This window comes from Hyla sarda, chromosome 3 (assembly GCF_029499605.1).
Source record: "Hyla sarda isolate aHylSar1 chromosome 3, aHylSar1.hap1, whole genome shotgun sequence".
NCBI lineage: Eukaryota > Metazoa > Chordata > Amphibia > Anura > Hylidae > Hyla > Hyla sarda.
Window position 1 is genome coordinate 261736221 of NC_079191.1, and position 21378 is coordinate 261757598.

The 21378-nt window shown below is 42.0% G+C and overlaps 1 protein-coding gene across 1 annotated transcript in view; it reads right to left on the reverse strand.

The window, feature by feature from the left end:
* The window catches only part of TMEM244 (transmembrane protein 244), a 114751-nt gene that overhangs the window by 16593 nt on the left and 76780 nt on the right, over nucleotides 1-21378 (reverse strand). Inside the window, exon 3 of the mRNA XM_056563605.1 lies at nucleotides 7427-7512. Coding sequence (XP_056419580.1) covers nucleotides 7427-7512 — 86 coding nt within the window. The remainder of the gene's footprint in view (nucleotides 1-7426; nucleotides 7513-21378) is intronic.

Sequence of the window (21378 nt, forward strand, 5' to 3'; positions counted from 1 at the left end):
AGCCCAATTGTATTCTGGACTAAAATCGGTATATGGGGGGAGTTGATCTTTCTGATCAAATCCTGAAGCCATATAACGCCATGCGGAAAACACGTGTATGGTACAAGAAAGTTGCGGTCTACTTGGTACAGGTTGCCATGTACAACTCTTTTGTACTGTACCAGAACGCTGGCAGCACAGGGACATTCCTCCAGTTCCAAGAAGAAGTCCTAAAGGCCCTGATCTTTGCTGACCGGGAAAGAGCAAGCCGGAGTTCAGAAGGAACTGAAGTAATAGGTGCCAGGATCGTCCCAGGCCAACACTTTCCAGGTGAGATCCCCCACACTGGAAAGAAGGGACAAACCCAGAAAAAATGCAGAGTGTTTCACAGGAGGGGGATTCGGAAGGACACCACCTATCAATGTGACACTTGCCCCGATCATCCGGACCTCTGCATTAAAAACTGCTTCAGGGAGTATCACACTTCTCTGCGGTACTAAATTTTCCCTTTTTATTTTAATTTTCCATAATTTGACCCCAATGTACCAAGACCAGAGTACATTCCAAATTTTAACCCCATAAAGCCACTAAATTGCCCCAAAAAAAATTTCTGCAAAAAATAAATAAATAAATAAACTGATAAGACTTCTGGGGGTATTTTTTCATGGGTCACTGAGTCACTATCATCGGGGACTTTTTATGTTGCCTCAAATGCGCAGCGCTCTCTCTCCACCTGAGCGGGGTGCGCATTTGAGGCAACAGGTTAGGGACGGCCACACACATAACATTCCCAGAATGATGATTCAGAGCATAGGGTTTGGGGTGGGCATATTCTTTAGTTTTGGCTATGCTCTGGGTCATCATTCTGGGAACATAACCTGTTTTATAATTTTATGTCCCACTGTACCCCATTTTAATAACTTACCCCATGTAATGTTTAAAATTACCCCATGTAATGCCCCTTGAGGGGGGGGGGGTCCCACTGCTCTGATTTCGAAGCTCAAGGCCCCTGACTGCACTCCTGTTCTTCTGTGACCGGTCCAGATATGAGGTATGTCCTTATTCCAAAGAAATGTATTTACAAATTAAATTTTTTTTCTGGCACTAAATGCGACATGTCCCCCCATTTCAGCTAAATTTGCAAATGTGACTCCTTCTCTTCTGAGCATTGTAGTGCGCCTGCAGTGCACTTAACGTCCACACATGGGGTATTACCATACTTAGAAGAGATGGGGTTATACATTTTGGGGGGCATTTTCTCCTATTACCCCTGCATTTTAGTAAAAAAAAAAAAAAAAAAAAATTTACACATCCAAAGTAGTCAAACACCTTTCGGGTGGTAAGGCTCACTGGACCCCTTTTTACGTTCCTTGAGGGGTGTAGTTTCCAAAATAGTATGCCATGTGTTGTTTTTTTACTCTTCTGGCACCATAGGGGCTTCCTAAATGCGACATGCCCCCCAAAAACCATTTCTGCAAAATGTGCTTTCCAAAAGCCAAATGTGACTCCTTCTCTTCTGAGCATTGTAGTGCGCCCGCAGTGCACTTGAATTACACACATGGGATATCACCATACTCAGAAGAGATGGGGTTACAAATTTTAGGGGCATTTTCTCCTATTACCCCATGTTAAAATGTAAAATTTGGGGGAAAACCAGCATTTTAATGAAAATGTTTTTTTCTTAATTTACACATCCAACTTTAACGAAAAGTCGTCAAACACCTGTGGGGTGTTAAGGCTCACTGTACCCCTTGTTACGTTCCTTGAGGGGTGTAGTTTCCAAAATAGTATGCCATGTGTTTTTTTTTAACTGTTCTGGCACCATAGGGGCTTCCTAAATGCGACATGCCCTAGAAAAACCATTTCAGCAAAATGTGCTTTCCAAAAGCCATATGTGACTCCTTCTCTTCTGAGCATTGTAGTGCGCCCGAAGTGCACTTGGCGTCCACATATGGGGTATTACTATACTCAGAAGAGATGGGGTTACAAATTTTGGGGGGGCATTTTCTCCTATTACTCCTTGTAAAAATTTTAAATTTGAGGGAAAACTTGCATTTTTGTGGAAAAAAAAAGAAATGTATTAACTCATCCAACTTTGACATAAAGTCGTGAAACACTTGTGGGGTGTTAAGGCTAACTATACCCCTTGTTACGTTCCTTGAGGGGTGTAGTTTCCAAAATAGTATGCCATGTGTTTTTTTTTACTGTTCTGGCACCATAGGGGCTTCCTAAATGCGACATGCCCCCCAAAAACCATTCCTGCAAAATGTGCTTTCCAAAAGCCAAATGTGACTCCTTCTCTTCTGAGCATTGTAGTGCGCCTGCAGTGCACTCGACGTACACATATGGGGTATCACCATACTCAGAAGAGATGGGGTTACAAATTTTGGGGGGCATTTTCTCCTATTACCCCTTGTAAAAATGTAAAATTTGGGGGAAAACCAGCATTTTAGTGAAAAATTTTTTTTTTTCATTTACACATCCAACTTAAACGAAAAGTCGTCAAACACCTGTGGGGTGTTAAGGCTCACTGTATTACTATACTCAGAAGAGATGGGGTTACAAATTTAGTGGGGCATTTTCTCCTATTACTCCTTGTAAAAATTTTAAATTTGAGGGAAAACTTGCATTTTTGTGAAAAAAAACATAAAAATGTATTAACACATCCAACTTTGACATAAAGTCGTGAAACACCTGTGGGGTGTTAAGGCTAACTATACCCCTTGTTACGTTCCTTGAGGGGTGTAGTTTCCATAATAGTATGCCATGTGTTTTTTTTAACTGTTCTGGCACCATAGGGGTTTCCTAAATGCGACATGCCCTAGAAAAACCATTTCAGCAAAATGTGCTTTCCAAAAGCCATATGTGACTCCTTCTCTTCTGAGCATTGTAGTGCGCCTGCAGTGCACTTGACGTCCACATATGGGGTATTACCATACTCAGAAGAGATGGGGTTACAAATTTTGGGGGGCATTTTCTCCTAATACTCCTTGTAAAAATTAAAAATTTGAGGGAAAACTAGCATTTTAGTGAAAAAAAAAATTATTAACACATTCATCTTTGACATAAAGTCGTGAAACACCTGTGGGGTGTTAAGGCTAACTGTACCCCTTGTTGCGTTCCTTAAGGGGTGTAGTTTCCAAAATAGCATGACTTGTTTTATTTGCTGTTCTGGCACCATAGGGGCTTCTTAAATGTGACATGCCCCCCAAAAGCCATTTCAGAAAAACTAACTCTTGAAAATCCCATTGTCGCTCCTTCCCTTCTGCGCCCGCCGAACACTTGACATACACATATGAGGTATTTCCTTACTCGAAATTGGATTACACATTTTAGGAAGATTTATCTCCTTTTACCCCTTGTAAAAATTCAAAAACTGGGTTTCCAAGAACATGCGAATGTAAAAAATGAAGATTTTGAATTTTCTCCTTCACTTTGCTTCTATTCCTGTGAAACACCTAAAGGGTTAACACACTAACTGAATGTCATTTTGGATGCTTTGAGGGGTGCAGTTTTTATAATTGGGTAATTTGTGGGGTATTTCTAATATCAAGGCACTTTAAATCCACTTCAAAACTGAACTGGTCCCTGAAAAATTCCGATTTTGAAAATTTTGTGAAAAATTGGAAAATTGCTGCTGAACTTTGAAGCCCTCTGATGTCTTCCAAAAGTAAAAACTTGTCAACTTTATGATGCAAACATAAAGTAGACATATTGTGTATGTGGATCAATGTATAATTTATTTGGGATGTCTATTTTCCTTATACGCAGAGAGCTTCAAAGTAAAAAAAAATGCTAAATTTTCTATTTTTTCATCAAATTTTGGAATTTTTCACCAAGAAATGAAACAAGTATCGACAAAATTTTACCACTAACATAAAGTAGAATATGTCACGAAAAAACAATCTCTGAATCAGAATGAAAGGTAAAAGCATCCCAGAGTTATTAATGCTTGAAGTGACAGTGGTCAGATGTTCAAAAAATGGCCGGGTCCTTAAGGTATATTTGGGCTGGGTCCTTAACCCCTTAAGGATGCAGGACGTAAATGTACGTCCTGGTGCGGTGGTACTTAACGCACCAGGATGTACATTTACGTCCTGTGCATAACCGCGGGCATCGGAGCGATGCCCGTGTCATGCGCGGCTGATCCCGGCTGCTGATCGCAGCCAGGGACATGCCCGCAATGGCCGACGCCCGCGATCTCGCGGGTGTCCGCCATTAACCCCTCAGGTGCCGGGATCAATACAGATCCCGGCATCTGCGGCAGTGCGTGATTTGAATGAATGATCGGATCGCCCGCAACGCTGCTGCGGGGATCCGATCATTCAGAACGCCGCACGGAGGTCCCCTCTCCTGCCTCCGTCCAGCTCCCAGCGTCTCCTGCTCTGGTCTGTGATCGAGCAGACCAGAGCAGAAGATAGCCGATAACACTGATCTGTTCTATGTCCTATACATAGAACAGATCAGTATTAGCAATCATGGTATTGCTATGAATAGTCCACTATGGGGACTATTCAAGTGTAAAAAAAATGTAAAAAAATGTAAAAGTAAAAGTACAAAAAAGTGAACAATCCCCTCCCCCAATAAAAAAGTAAAACGTCCGTTTTTTCCTATTTTACCCCCAAAAAGCGTAAACATTTTTTATATAGACATATTTGGTATCACCGCGTGCGTAAATGTCCGAACTATTAAAATAAAATGTTAATGATCCCGTACGGTGAACAGCGTGAACAAAAAATAAAAGTAAAAAAAAAAAAATAAAGTCCAAAATTCCTACTTTTTTCATACATTTTATAAAAAAAAAATTATAAAAAATTAATTAAAAGTTTTTTATATGCAAATGTGGTATCAAAAAAAGTACAGATCATGGCGCAAAAAATGAGCCCCCATACCGCCGCTTATACGGAAAAATAAAAAAGTTAGAGGTCATCAAAATAAAGGGATTATAAACGTACTAATTTGGTTAAAAAGTTTGTGATTTTTTTTAAGCGCAACAATAATAGAAAAGTACGTAATAATGGGTATCATTTTAATCGTATTGACCCTCAGAATAAAGAATACACGTCATTTTTACCATAAATTGTACGGCGTGAAAACGAAACCTTCCAAAATTAGCAAAATTGCGTTTTTCGTTTTAATTTCCCCACAAAAATAGTGTTTTTTGGCTGTGCCATACATTTTATGATATAATGAGTGATGTCATTACAAAGGGCAACTGGTCACGCAAAAAACAAGCCCTCATACTAGTCTGTGGATGAAAATATAAAAGAGTTATGATTTTTAGAAGGCGAGGAGGAAAAAATTAAAACGTAAAAATTTAATTGTCTGAGTCCTTAAGGCCAAAATGGGCTGAGTCGTTAAGGGGTTAAAAGGGTACTTCGGTGGGGAAACTTTTTTTTTTTTTATCAACTGGTGCCAGAAAGTTAAACAGATTTGTAGATTACTTCTATTAAAAAATCTTAATCTTTCCAGTACTTATTAGCTGCTGAATTCTACAGAGGAAAGTCTTTTCTTTTTGGAACACAGAGCTCTCTGGTGACATCACGAGCACAGTGCTCTCTGCTGATATCTCTGTTCATTTAAAGGGGTACTCTGGCCCTGAGACATCTTATCCCCTATCCAAAGGATAGGGGATAAGATGTCTCACTGTGGGTGTCCCGCCGCTGGGGACCCCCGCAATCTGGTATTCACCACCCACCTGTTTGAGCTGCATGCCGGGGTGCCAGCTCATAAACAGCCGGGTGGCGACCACGGGGCCGGTGTATCGTGACGTCTCAACTCTGCCATTGTGGGACGTCACCCCCCCCGCTATGCAAGTCTATGGGAGGGGGTGTGACGGCCGTATGGCGAATACAAGATCGCAGGGGTCCCCAACAGTGAGACATCTTATCTCCTATTCTTTGGATAGGGTATAAGATGTCTCAGGGCCGGAGTACCGCTTTAAGGAACTGTACAGAGTAGAAGAAAATCCCCTTAGCAAACATATGCTGCTCTGGACAGTTCCTAAAATGGACAGAGATGTCAGCAGAGAGCACTGTGCTCGTGATGTCAGCAGAGAGCTCTGTGTTCCAAAAAGAAAAACATTTTCTCTGTAGTATTCAGCAGCTAATAAGTAGTGCAAGGATTAAGATTTTTTAATAGAAGTAATTTACAAATCTGTTGTAACTTTCTGGCACCAGTTCTGGCAAACAATAAAAATAAAAAAGTTTACCACCGGAGTACCCTTTTAATATTTAAGGCTTTCTTTACAACAACTAAAACATCTCACCATGTAAAGACCCTATACAAACTATCCAAAGTTCAGCCTTTTACATGTTTGTAGGCATACTAGTGCTATCTCTATGACTAGGAATATTAACCTAACTAAAGAAAATCATCTGGAGACAACACTATTTTGAAGTTTTTGCTCTTCATCGGTACAGAGTAGGGTTTTGGTTGGTATGGTGTGATGCCTATGAAGCAGCTTTTGCAAGATAATGATTCTTTTTCCAGAGAGACAGCTGTTGTAGGAAGTCTTAGATGTCTCTCTGGTGGTGCCTATAGATAGCTACCCTATAAGCAAATGACCAACTTATTATAGAACCAATAGAGCCTAGCCACAGACATCTATCCATAGACTCCACTATTTTAGGGTTTGTGCCCTTCACTAGCACAGAATAAGGGTCTGGTTGGTTTGGTGAGATACCATTAAAGCAGCTCTTAGAAGGTACTGCTTCTCCTTGTGGCAATCTAGTTGGTGTACGGCATCCTACAGGCAATGTTTTCTGGAAAAAAGTTTACAAAATAGCCCCCCCAGTATAAAATTTACTACAACTATAATACCATTCAAAAAGAAAATAAGGAGATATAGCACTCACACTTTTGCTTGTCTTTTCTGACTCCTGTTGATGTGGGGCACCTTTAATATGCTTAAATAAAGTCCCTCCACATTTGCCAACAAAAGGGTGAGTGCAATATCTCCTTATTTTCTTTTTGGATTGCATTGCATCTTATCTCTGGAAGTTTGCACCCCCGTGTTGTGCCAGCGAGCACCAGTTTCCCTGCATAGAGTTTTCACATCTAAAGTTGCATCTCGATTTACAGCCCCAGTGCCGTGAGCTTCTTCCTCTATTTGCATACCTCTATAATACGAACTACATTTTAGACAGTAGTAATCTTGCGAAAAATACAATTAATTGACAAATAATTCTCCATTTGGAATAAATCATTATACTGTCCCCACTTAAATCAGGGAGGATCCTGAGTGGAGAAAGGCCCTGTAAGGGAAAGAGGTCCAAAAAATGTTAATAAGTGTACATGTGCCGACCTACTTTTTAGGTATGGGGAGACTTTACATGATCGATCACTACTGTTCTATTAGATTCCAGATTAAAGGAATATTATCTATAGTATTGGAAACAAAATAAATAAATATAGATTTTTGCAGCATTTTGAGCATGGAGCTTACCTTAGTAATATGAAACAAATAATCTGGGCTAAGCACAACACCGTGTAGAAGACTACAGTACAAATGAGCAAATTCTGTAGAATAATCTGTGGAAATGAAATACTTTTATTAACAAAACACATAAACTGAATATTGGACTGCCTTTGTCAAAATGAATGTGTTAACCCTATCAACCAAGAACCCCAGATGTTTAGACAAAGAGGGAAATAAGTTATGTAAAAGAAAAAAAGTTTTTACAACCTTGTCAGAATGCTTCACTGATCCATCACACAACCTGTATAGCTAATGTTTCTTTGTTATTTAAAAATGTTTTCTTTACGCTGTGCCGCAAACCTCATTACATGTGTTAGAAACCTACAAATATGTAGGTTCTGGCTCCTCTTCTTTCTGACAACCGTGCTCTCTGCTGACACCTCTGCTTGTCTCAGAAACTGTCCGAAGCATTAGAGGTTTGCTATGGGGATTTGCTCCTACTCTGGACAGCTCCTGAGACAAGCAGATGTGTCAGCAGAGAGCACTGTTGTCAGACTGAAAAGAACAACTCAACTTCAGTAGCTGATAACTACTGAAAGGATTAAGATTTTTTTAATAGAAGTAATTTACAAATCTGGTTAATTTTCTAGAGCCAGTTTGTTTTTTTCCTGGAATACCCCTTTAACCCCTTAAGGACCCAGGTTTTTTCCGTTTTTGCATTTTCGTTGGCTTATTTTTTGTGCCATCAATTCTACTTTGTAATGACATCAGTCATTTTACCCAAAAATCTATGGCAAAACGGAAAAAAAAATAATTGTGAGACAAAATAAAAAAAAAAAAAATGCCATTTTGTAACTTTTGGGGGCTTCCGTTTCTACACAGTAAATTTTTCAGTAAAAATGACACCTTCCCTTTATTCTGTAGGTCCATACAATTAAAATGATACCCTACTTATATAGGTTTGATTTTGTCGTACTTCTGGAAAAAATCTTAACTACATGCAAGAAAATGTATACGTTTAAAATTGTCATATTCTGACCCCTATAACTTTTTTTTATTTTTCGGCGTTACCATTTTCGTATTCATAGGACTTATTGATCGCTTTTTATTCATTTTTTCATGATATAAAAAGTGACCAAAAAGACACTATTTTGGACTTTGGAATTTTTTTGCGCGTACGCCATTGACCATGCGGTTTAATTAACAATACATTTTTATTATTCGGACATTTCTGCACGCGGCGATATCACATATGTTTATTTTTATTTACACAGCTTTTTTTTTAAATGGGAAAAGGTGGGTGATTCAAACTTTTATTAGGGAAGGGGTTAAATAATCTTTATTCACTTTTTTTTCACTTTTTTTTTGCAGTGTTATAGCTCCCATAGGGGGCTATAACACTGCACACACCAATCTTTTACATTGATCAGTGGTTTCTCATAGGAAACCATTGATCAATGATTCTATCGCTTGACTGCTCATGTCTGGATCTCAGGCACTGAGCAGTCATTCGGCGATCGAACAGCCCCCTGTGCTAACCGGCAACCATTTACTTTGACTTTAGACACTGCGTTCAACTTTGAATGCCACGTCTAAAGGGTTAATAGTGCGCGGCACCTCGATCAGTCCCGCGCGCTATTAGCCACGGGTCACGGCTGTTGTTAGAGACCGGGCCTGACCCGCTATGACGCAGAGCCACGCCATGGCCCGGAGTTCTAGAACGGGAGCGGACTCAAGACGTACCGGTACGTCATGGGTCCTGTAGGGGTTAAGGATATATATAGTCTGATCCATTTGAAGTTCTATCACTTATAAGCACCTGTGATCTAAAGGAGATTAAATGGTTTATTCAGGAACCTAAAAATAGACCTATTTTTTTTTTTCAAAGAGAAACTTGGCTTCATTCACTTCAATGGAACTGAGCTGCAGAACCACACCCAACCTGGAGACAAACAGGGAGCCGTCTTTAAAAATAATTATCTCTGTTTTTCGATTCCAGGATAACCCCATTAACTATATCTTCAGACAAAGTTTACAGCACTTAGAATACCATAATGTGTCCACACTGTTGTACAGTGCATATTTAGACATTTAATGCATGCATGAACATTGCCCCCATATAGAGCTAAAAAGTGTTCATATAGCCCCATGCAGTGTAAAATTGTTACAAAGGGTTTCAAATGTAATGTACATATTTTATTAACCCCTTAAGGACTAAGCATTTTTCTGTTTTTGCACTTTCGTTTTTTCCTCCTTACCTTTAAAAAATCATAACCCTCTCAATTTTGCACCTAAAAATCCATATGATGGCTTATTATTTGTGCCACCAATTCTACTTTGTAATGACATCAGTCATTTTACCCAAAAATCTACTGTGAAATGGAAAAAAAATCATTGTGCGACAAAATTGAAGAAAAAAACGCCATTTTGTAACTTTTGGGGGCTTTTTTTTTTTTTGTAAAAATGACACGTAATCTTAATTCTGTAGGTCCATACAGTTAAAATGATACCCTACTTATGTAGGTTTGATTTTGTCGTACTTCTGGAAAAAATCATAACTACATGCAGGAAAATGTATACGTTTAAAATTGTCATATTCTGACCCCTTAACTTTTTTATTTTTCCGCGTATGGGCCATTTTTGTATTGATTGGACTTTTTGATCGCTTTTTATTCATTTTTTCATGATACAAAAATACGCTATTTTGGACTTTGGATTTTTTTGCGTGTACGCCATTGACCGTGCGGTTAAATAAACAATACATTTTTATAATTCGGACATTTCTACACCTGGCAATTCCACATATGTTTATTTTTATTTACACAGTTTTTTTTTTTCCAATGGGAAAAGTGGGGTGATTCAAACTTTTATTAGGGAAGGGTTTAAATGATCTTTATTCACTTTTTTTCATTTTTTTTTTGCAGTATTATAGCTCCCATAGGGGAACCTCCTGCCATCCTACATCTGCTCGGGATGCCGCGATTTCACCACGGCGATCCCGAACAGCCCTCTGAGCTAACCGGCAAAGTTTTAGATTCACTTTAGACGCGGTGATCAACTTTGAACACTGCGTCTAAATGGTTAATAGCGCATGGCACTGCGATCAGTGCTGCGAGCTATTAGCCATGGAACCCGGCCAATGGCCGGGCCCAACCCGCTATGATGGCGCTGTGGCCCCGTGTCATAGAACAGGAGCAGACTAAGGAGTTAATTCAAGAAAACACTAAGAACATTGCAATACACACAATAGAACAAACATATTTGCCCTCATTTACATGTTTTGTCGGGTTTTGCATAATTTGCGCCAGAATTGAAAAACCCTTTATAAAGAAAACCCAAAAAGGGGTGTGGTCATCAGGAAAAGGGTGTGTGGTCACTGAAAAGGGGGTATGTTCCCGACATTTTCACAGAAACCCAACACTAAGGTTTCCACAGACAATGTAGTGGATTTGAGCTGAGGAAAACCCCACAGATGTGGGAAAAAGTGCAAAATGTAGGGAAACCTTAGTAAATATTTTTACTTTTTGGGAATTTTTTAATTTTGGGAATTAAAAGCCCACAAAGAAACATACACTCCACTTTTAGTAAATCAGGCACATTGGGGTTTATTTACTAACGTGATCCTGACTCCCGATGTCCGTGGCTAATGCCGGACATCGCTGATTGGGCTGATGTCCTGCATTAACTCTTTACAAGCGGCGATCAAAGTTGATCGACGCATCTAAAGTGAAAGTAAAAGCTTCCCGGCAGCTCAGTCAGTCTCATCGGGACCATCGTGGTAAAATCGCGATCTCACGATCAGCTAGGACGCAGCAAATGGGTGATTACCTGCCTCCTGCGTTTCCGATCAGCGATTGATTGCTGAAATCCAGGCTTGAGCAATCAACCGCCAATAACACTGATCCCTGCCATTGAATGCAATGGCAGTGATCAGTGTATTGAATCAATGTACTGCATGTTATAGTCCCCTATGGGGGCTATAACATTGCAAAAAAAAAGTTAATAAAGATCATTTAACCTTTTCCCTAATAAAAGTTTGAATCACCCCCCTTTTCCCAATAAAAATAACTGTGTGAATAAAAATAAAAATAAACATATGTGGTATCGCCCTGTGCGTAAATGTCCGAACTATAAAAATAAATGATTGATTAAACCGCACGGTCAATGGCGTACCCGCAAAAAATTCCAAAGTCCAAAACAGCGTATTTTTGGTCCCTTTTCATACAATAAAAAATTAATAAAAAGCGATCAAAAAGTCAGATTAAAACAAATGGTACCGATAAAATCTTCAGATCAAGGTGCAAAAAATGAGCCCTCATACCACTCCGTACATAAAGAAATAAAAAAATTATAGGGGTCAGAAAAGGACAATTTTAAACTTATATGCCAGATCCACTTGGCATTTTTCATTTTGGCGTTTATGTAATCCTTTGGGCGTTTTTCAGCTCTTTTGGGCTCAGAGGCTGGTTTACAAAAACTTGCTGGGAGTTGTAGTTTAGCAAAAATTGGAGGCTCCATGTTTGGGAAGACATTGCAATATGGGCACTCTCCAGCGGAGAGTGCCCAAAAAAATGTCCTGACCAATTTTTTTTTTCTTCTTGTTTCAAATCTGTGTATGTAGAGGATTACAGTGGATTCGGAGGGCTACTGCAGATTAACTGGATTGTTTTCCTTTTAATAAAATGGCTAATGAGGGCTGTGGAGGAGTTTTTTTTTTTTATAAAATAATTTTTCCAATGTGTCATGTTTTTTTTTAATTGACTTTTCAGGCTTAGTAGTGGAAGCCGTCTTATCATAAGCCCCAAAAATGGCTAGTGCTAACCTCCAACTATTATCCCGGTACTCACTGCTGGGAAGAGCCAATACTAACAGGCCCGGAGTGTAAAAAATGGCGCTCCTGGGCCTAGGCAGTAATAGACTGACTTTATTTAGGCAGGGGAGGGCCAATAACAATGGTCCTAGCCCAGCCTGGTAACATCGGGCTGTTGCTGCTTGGTTGGTATTTGGCTGTGAATAAAAATACAGGGAACCCTATGCGTTTTTTTTTTTCATAAAAAAAAACGCATAGGGTTCCTCGTAACAGCCTGACATTAGCAGGATCATTGTTATTGGCCCTCCCCTGCCTAAATAAAGTCAGTGTATAATTGGGGTTGTAATTGATGGTAATAATTGGGGGTTAGCACTAGCTGTTTTTGGGGCTAACGCTAAGCCCCGGCTTAGTAATGGATTCTGTCAATAAGACGGCTTCCACTACTAAGCCTTCAATTCAATTAGAAAAAAAACATGATTGGAAAAAAAATTTATTTTAGAAAACACCCCCCCACAGCCCTTGTTAGCCATTTTATTAAAAGGAAAATAATCCAGTTAATCCACAGTAGTCCTCAGAATCCGTTGCAATCCTCTGCATACACAGATCTGAAACAAGAAGAAAAAAGATACACAAAAAATGGGTTAGGACATTTTTGGCGCTCTCCAATGGGGAGAGCACCCATAATGCAATGTCTTCCCAAACAGAGAGCCTCCATTTGTTGCAAAACTACAACTCCCAGCATGCCAAGACAGCCTTTGGCTGCCTGGGCATGCTGGGAGTTGGAGTTTAGCAACAGCTGGACTCTCCCTGTATGGGAAGACACTGGGAGAAGGGTCTGTTCACATTATACAAAACGTACAATGTGAACAGAGCCTCCCACCCTTACTTGCCTGGCTCCCATCTGTAGCTCCCACACTAATGATGTCTTCACTAGGGGTGCAGAGCTACACAGAACCGGTGGGGACAGGGAGCGAGGGAGGTAAGTGGACCTCATCTTCTGTATACACTATATACAGCCATCTATAGATTCTGTATACCGTCCAAAGGGGCTATAGGAGCAGGGAGTCCTGTCAGTCTGGTTACAGGATTCCCGGGTCCTCTGTAGTATACACGGGTACACTATGCACCCCTGTATACTATACGGCCGGGGAAAGTGAGAAGTGATGCTATACATGGCTCCTCATCTCCTTACACTCTGTGGACCGGGCGCTCAGCATCCGACCCACAGAGTGGTACCCTGAAGGCAGTGGTACCCCGCCACAGGGTACAAATTTGGCGGTTTCCACACACCAGGAAAAAAAACTAGAAAAACGCCAGAAAAACTGTCAAAATGCAGGAAAAAGCTGTGGCGGTTTTTCTGGCAGTTTTTCCTGGTATTTTTGCTGGTGGGAAAAAATCTCAGTGGAATCTAAGCCTAAGAAAGAAAAAATGATAGGAAAGGTGAAAGCTGTACATTTTTTACTAAAGGGCTGAATAGGGATTGAACATTGCAGCATGAATAACACAAAAAGTAACATGTTGTACATTTATGTTGTACATCAGCATTCAAATAACCTTGCAAAGAAGAAACATAATATGTGTTTAAATTAAAACAATAATAAATACACACATACATTATAACTGTAAAATCATCATACATGTTTTAAGCCTACCATTTACCAGCTCTGTGCTGGACACATGATCAGCTTTATAACCATGAAGCCCAAATTGTATCAATGTAAACAACTCAGTATTAGTAAAAGTGAACATAAAAGTTCAAAATTTAGTTACATGTACCTTGCATTCATTTTACCTTGGTTTCGGCTATTTTGATCTTGAAGGCCATCAGAATATACTACAATGATAATGTGGGAAGCAGACATACAAACCATGTTAGTTGATGTGACACAGAATAATATGTATCTTGGCAGCTTAGTAGGATTAAACTCAGCAAAGACTCAGACCATCTGGAAGGATAATCTGTAAAAGAATGGCCTGTGAGTTTTTTTTTTACGTAACTTCTCTCTGTAGGAATATTCTCTGCAATGAGCAGAATAAGGACGAACGATTACTTGAAGTTTTAGGAATAAAGACTGGATGACCAGCATTAGACTTCTTCCCAATATAGGGCATGGACATAGGTAACACCAGCTGCAGTCTTAATACCCAGCTTATTACCTTTTATTCCTGATTTCTGTGGGTTGTTTGCTCCTATAAGTGAAAACCGAGTGCACTGCTTGAATTTAAAGACACCTTGAGCACCACCGGGGCATTGGAGAAAGGTGGGCAAGTTTATACACTCAGAAAGTAAGGCTATTTTCACACTGTGCATAGAGATGAGCGAACTTTTGAAAAATGTTATTCGGCCGATTCGCTGAATTTTTCCCAAAAAATTAGTTTCGATCCGAATTTATGCGCAGCGAATCTATATTACAAATGGCTATTTCTGGACTACAGAGAGCCATAATAGGGGTGGAGAACACTTTGCTGTGTTCTAACACGCATATGGAGTGTGCTGGGGTAGTGAAATAATACTGTTATTCAGAATAACATGCAGATTACCGACATCGATTTTATAATCACTGCCACAGAGCGACACAATGACAGAGCCTGGAGGTGGAATCAGTATGAGGAGATCATATAGTGTCTGAATGACACAGCGTGGAGGTGTTGGCAGCATGAGAAGACCATATAGTGGCTGGATGACACAGCTTGGATGAGGCTGAAGCATGAGGAGACCATATAGTGGCTGAATGGTACAGCATGGAGGTGGCGGCAGCATGAGGAGACCATATAGTGGCTGAATGACACAGCATGGAGGTGGCGGCAGCATGAGGAGACCATATAGTGGCTGAATGACACAGCGTGGAGGTGTTGGCAGCATGAGGAGACCATATAGTGGCTGAATGGCACAGCCAGGAGTTGGCAGCAGCATGAGTAGACACTAGGCCTTCACAATCCCTAAGATTATAAAATGAATTTTGAAATTTAAACTGAAGATTTTGGGTAGCTAGTGCTACCATAACAACATTTTTATTCCCAGACCCAGTCCCAGCAGCATCAGTAAAGCATACATTGCCTGAATGGCACAGCCTGGAGTTGGCTGAAGCATGAGGAGACAATTGACATAAAAGAATTTTAAATAGAAATTTAAGATATTGAAATATAAGATTTTGAAATGGAACTTTTAACTCCCAAGTTTTAGTGTCCCAGGCCCCGGTGTGTGGGTACAAAGGATCTAATCTAACAAGGAGTCACATGTCACATGGCAGCACAATGCCAGAGCCTTGAGGTGGCATCAGTAGGAGGAGACCATATAGTGTCTGATTGCCACAGCCTGGAGTTTGCTGAAGCATGAGGAGACCCCAGGGCTTCACAATCCCTAAGAAGAAAAGATGGAGTTTGAAATTTAAACTGAAGATTTTGGGTAGCTAGTGCTACTATAACAACATTTTGTATTGCCAGGCCCAGGCCCAGCAGCATCCGTAAACCATATATTGCCTGAATGACAGAGCCCGGAGTTGGCTGAAGCATTAGAAAAAAATTGTTGAAGTTAGAATTTTGAATTGAAGTTTTTCGGTTGCTAGTGCGACCATAACAAAAATTTTTATTCCCAGGCCCAGCAGTATCAGTAAACCACATATTGACTGAAAGACAAAGCCTGGAGTTGGCTGAAGCAGGAGGAGACCATATAGTGCCTGAATGGCACAGCCTGGAGTTGGCAGTAGCATGACGAGACCATTGAAATCTTTGATTTTTAAATTTCAATTTAAGATTTTTAAATGAATATCATGGATTTTGTAATTGAAATTTCATTTCTCTACTTGACATACTTATTGTGTATATGAGGGGAGTACAATACACTTCACTTCGAAGAGTATTTTTCTAGAACAGCAGCAGGTGTGTACTATTGGCTGTCCTTTAACAGTATATCAACCCTTGACAGATTAACAGGTACAAATTAGTACACTACTTAGATGTAGGTATGTGGTATGCATTAATGAGGGCAGAAAAATGTGCTTCCTTTATAATCAGAAATTGTCATACCACCTGACATTCAAAACAATAAAATGATAGTTAGGTTCTCTGAAGAAAAGGATCCTTCGTTAGATGACAATATGAGTATTATGTGTTCCAGTGACATAAGCTCATCGGAAGAACAAGAAAACATGAGACAACTTAATTCTGCAACTGAAGAGCCGCAAAAATGAATGAACGACTTAAAGCCTACTGGAACTGAGGAACTTCAAAATGGTAAATCTACCATCTGGGATAGTCAGTCAATTCCAACAGCCAGTGATCAGTATCCCCAGTTCCCTGTTTCTGCTAGTCCTTGACAATATTCATTACTGGTCTGGTATCAACATGGCAATAATGCTGGGAGAGTAACTCAAGGATACCCACATGTTTCCTACAATACACAGTCAACATATGGAGACCATATAGTGGCTGAATGACACAGCCTGGAGGTGGCTGAAGCATTAGGAGACCATATAGTGTCTGAATGGCACAGCCTGGAGTTGGCAAAAGCATGAGGAGACCATTGAAATTTAAGAAGTTTAACCCCTTAAGGACACAGCCCTTTTTCGCAATTCTGACCACCGTCGCTTTACGAATTAATAACGCAGAAACGCTTTTACCGAATATTCTGATTCTGAGAAAGTTTTTTCGGGACATATTCTACTTTATTTTGGTGGTAAATTTTCGGCGTTACTTGCATCCTTTTTTGGTGAAAAATCCCAAAATTTTATGAAAATTTAGAATTTTTCTAACTTTGAAGCTCTCTACTTTGGATATTGGATATTCCAAATAAATTTAATTTTTATTCACAAATACAATATGTCCACTTTATGTTGGCATCATAAAATGGACATATTTTTGCTTTTTGAAAAAATTAGAGGGCTTCAAAGTAGAGCAGCAATTTTCAAAAATGTCATGAAAATGGCCAAATCTGAAGGGACAGATATTACAGAACTACAACTCCCAGCATGCCTGGGCAGTCCAGGCATGCTGAGAGTTGTAGTTTGGTAACATCTGGAGAGCTACTGTTTGGGCACCACTGTTACAGTGGTCTCCAAACTGTGACCCTCCAGATGTTGCAAAACTACAACTCCCAGCATGCCCAGACAGACTTTGGCTGTCTGGGCATGCTGGGAGTTGCAGTTTGGCCTTCCTAGTGGTTGCCACAGTAAAGATCATGTTACTTTTACTTATAATCCCCCCCACCGTAGTTTCCCTACCTGAGCCAGGATCCAGCAGTCTCCAGCGAAGATCGGGGGGTCCCCAGGCATCTTCTCCTGAAGGTACCGGCCTCCATTTTCTGTCCATGTTTCCCTCGACATCCAGGGGTGGACCCACTGTCCTTCTCTGCCATTGGTCAGAATCAGTTCTGACCAATGGCAGGGGATAGGAGGAGATGGCAGCACCTCACTCCTAGCCCTCAGGATGATCAGGGCTGTCACTGACAGCTCCGATCATTGCTATTTTCCGGGTGATCGGGTCACCAGAGACCCGATCAGCACGGAATAGCAGAAAATCGCATGTCTGAATTGACATGCGATTTTCTGCGATCGCCGACATGGGGGGTCTCAGGACCCCCCAGGGCGATGTGCCGGGATGCCTGCTGAATGATTTCAGCAGGCATTCCGGTCCGCTACCCAACCGGCTAGCGGTGGGGATCGGAATTCCCACAGGCGTATGCATACGCCCCACGTCCTTAAGGACTCTGGATGCAGGGCGTATGCATACACCCGGCGTCCTGAACAGGTTATAGAAATGTAAGATTTTTAAATCGAAGTTGAGGATTTTGATATTGAACTTTTTACTCCCGAGTTTTATTGTCCCGGCCCCGGCGTGTGGGCACAAAGGACCAAATCTAACAAGTAGTCACATGTCACATGGCAGCACAATGACAGAGCCTAGAGGTGGCATCATTATGAGGAAACCATATAGTGGCTGAATGGCTGCCTGGAGTTTGTGGCAACATAGGGAGACCATAGAGTGTCTGAATGGCACAGCCTGAGGGGGCTGAAGAATGAGGATACCATATAGTGGCTGAATGGCACAGCCTGGAGGTGGCACCAGGAGTCCTGAAAGTGACCCTAATGCAAGGAATTTCTGAAACTGGGGACCAGCACCTTAATTATGTTTTGCAGTATCCATGGCAGCACAATGAGAGAGCCTGGAGGTGGTAGCATCAGCATGAGGAGACCATATGGCGGCACAATGACAGTGCCTGGAGGTGGTAGCATCAGCATGAGGAGACTATATGGTGGCACAATGACAGAGCGTGAAGGCGGTAGCATCAGCAGCACAATGAGAGAGCCTGGAGGTGGCAGCATCAGCATGAGGAGACCATAGAGCAGCACAATTAGAGAGCCTGGAGGTGGCAGTATCAGCATGAGGAGACCATATGGCGGCACAATGACAGAGCCTGGAGGTGGTAGCATTAGCATGAGGAGACCATAGAGCAGCACAATGACAGAGTGTGGAGGTGGCAGCAGCAGCATGAGGGCCATGCACACTAAGAGTTGTGTCTGATGAACCCCCCGACTGTTGACTGGGGGTGTCGGATGTCACTTGGGATGAAGTGGATGACTGAGTGAACCTCACTTGCAATGAAGTGGATGACCGAGTGAACCGATCAATCATGGCTGCTGGGTTGCTGGTCGCGACACGACTGCTAGCTGACACCGGGAGCTCAGACCTCTCGCTGCAACTCCGGCTGGCACACACCCCTACTCTGCTGCGACCACTTCCTGGGCCTGATGAATTTAGGCCTCTGCCACTCCTCTGTGCAAGTCCTGGCACTACTCTGCCTGACATACTTATTGCGTATATGAGGGGAGTACAATATGCTTCACTACGCTTACAACAGTATTTGTCTAGAACAGCAGCAGGTATGTACTATTGGCTGTCCTTTCACAGTATCTAGGCCCTTGACAGATTAACAAGTACAAAATAGTACACTACTTAGATGTAGGTATGTAGTATGCACTGATGTGGGCAGAAAAATGCTCTACAGTACACTTAAAAAAGTATCTGAGTACAACACCAGCCGATGAGTACTTTTGCCTGGACTTTCACGGTATGTAGGCACTTGACAGATTAACAGTAGTGATGTCGCGAACATAACTGCCATTGACTTCAATGAGCAGGTGAATTTTAAAACCCACAGGGACTCTTTCTGGCCACAATAGTGATTTAAAAGTTGTTTCAAGGGGACTAATACCTGGACTGTGGCGTGTCGGAGGGGGATCCATGGCAAAACTCCCATGGAAAATTACATAGTTGATGCAGAGTCTGGTTTTAATATAAAGGGCATAAATCACATATTATTCCTAAATTCTTTGGAATAACGTGCTTTAGCCCCCTTTAGGCAGCACATAGAGCCCCCCCCCTTTAGGCATCACATAGTTAGATCCCCCTTTAGGCAGCACATAGATTCCCCCATATTAGGCAGCACATAGTTAGAGCCCCCCTTTAGGCAGCACATAGTTAGAGCCTCCCTTTAGGCAGCACATAGAGCCCCCTTTAGGCAACACATAGTTAGATCCCCCCTTTAGGCAGCACATAGATTCCCCCATGTTAGGCAGCACATAGTTAGAGCCTCCCTTTAGGCAGCACATAGAGCCCCCTTTAGGCAGCACATAGTTAGATCCCCCCTTTAGGCAGCACATAGATTCCCCCATGTTAGGCAGCACATAGTTAGAGCCCCCCTTTAGGCAGCACATAGAGCCCCTCTTTAGGCAGCACATAGATTCCCCCATATTAGGCAGCACATAGTTAGAGCCTCCCTTTAGGCAGCACATAGATTCCCTCATATTAGGCAGCACATAGTTAGAGCCTCCCTTTAGGCAGCACATAGATTTCCCCATATTAGGCAGAACATAGTTAGAGCCTCCTTTTAGGCAGCACATAGATTCCCCCATATTAGGCAGCACATAGTTAGAGCCCCCCTTTAGGCAGCACATAGGTAGAGCCTCTCTTTAGGCAGCACATAGAGCCCCCTTTAGGCAGCACATAGTTAGATCCCCCTTTAGGCATCACATAGTTAGATCCCCCCTTTAGGCAGCACATAGATTCCCCCATGTTAGGCAGCACATAGTTAGAGCCCCCCTTTAGGCAGCACATAGAGCCCCCCTTTAGGCAGCACATAGATTCCCCCATATTAGGCAGCACATAGTTAGAGCCTCCCTTTAGGCAGCACATAGATTTACATAGATTCCCCCATATTAGGCAGCACATAGTTAGAGCCCCCCTTTAGGCAGCACTGGTTTTATTTCACAGCCAAAAAAGGTTTTTTTCTTTCTTTTAACAACTGTCACACCAAATGTGATTTGCACTAGTGTGACAATGAGCAAAATAGGTTGCCAGCGGAGTTCCCCTTTTAAGCAGAGGTCCCCAACCAAGGGTGCAATACTGTAGTTAGTTGCTTGAAGGAAATTACGTTTTACACCGGTGTACACCTTTTAACCAGCGGTTCCCTCCAAACCAGTGTGCCTCCAGCTGTTGCAAGACACACGGACTGAACTTATAGCCCTTTTAATACTGTAGTTAGTTGCTTGAAGGAAATTAAGTTTTACACCGGAATACCCCTTTTAACCAGCGATTCCCTCCAAACCAGTGTGCCTCCAGCTGTTGCAAGACACACGGACTGAACTTATAGCCCTTTTAATACTGTAGTTAGTTGCTTGAAGGAAATTAAGTTTTACACCGGAATACCCCTTTTAACCAGTGGTTCCCTCCCAACCAGGGTGCCTCCAGCTGTTGCAAGACACACGGTGTTACGCCGAGCGCTCCGGGTCCCCGCTCCTCCCCGGAGCGCTCGCAGCGTTTACCTGCTCGCAGCGCCCCGGTCAGACCCGCTCACTGGGAGCGCTGCGATAGTGTCCCTAGCATCCCAGCCCGCTTACCAGACCCGTCCTCCGTCTGTTTAGTCCCGGCGCGCACGGCCCCGCTCCCTAGGGCACGCGCGCGCCGGCTATCTGCGGTTTAAAGGGCCAGTGCGCCGCCGATTGGCGCCTGGCCCAAATGAGTGAATTCACCTGTGCACTGGTCTATATTACCTCACTTTCCCTTTCCTGTATTGCCGGATCTTGTTGCCATTGTGCCAGTGAAAGCGTTCCTTGTATGTCCCAAGCCAGTGTTCCAGACCTCCTGCCGTTGCCCCTGACTACGATCCTTGCTG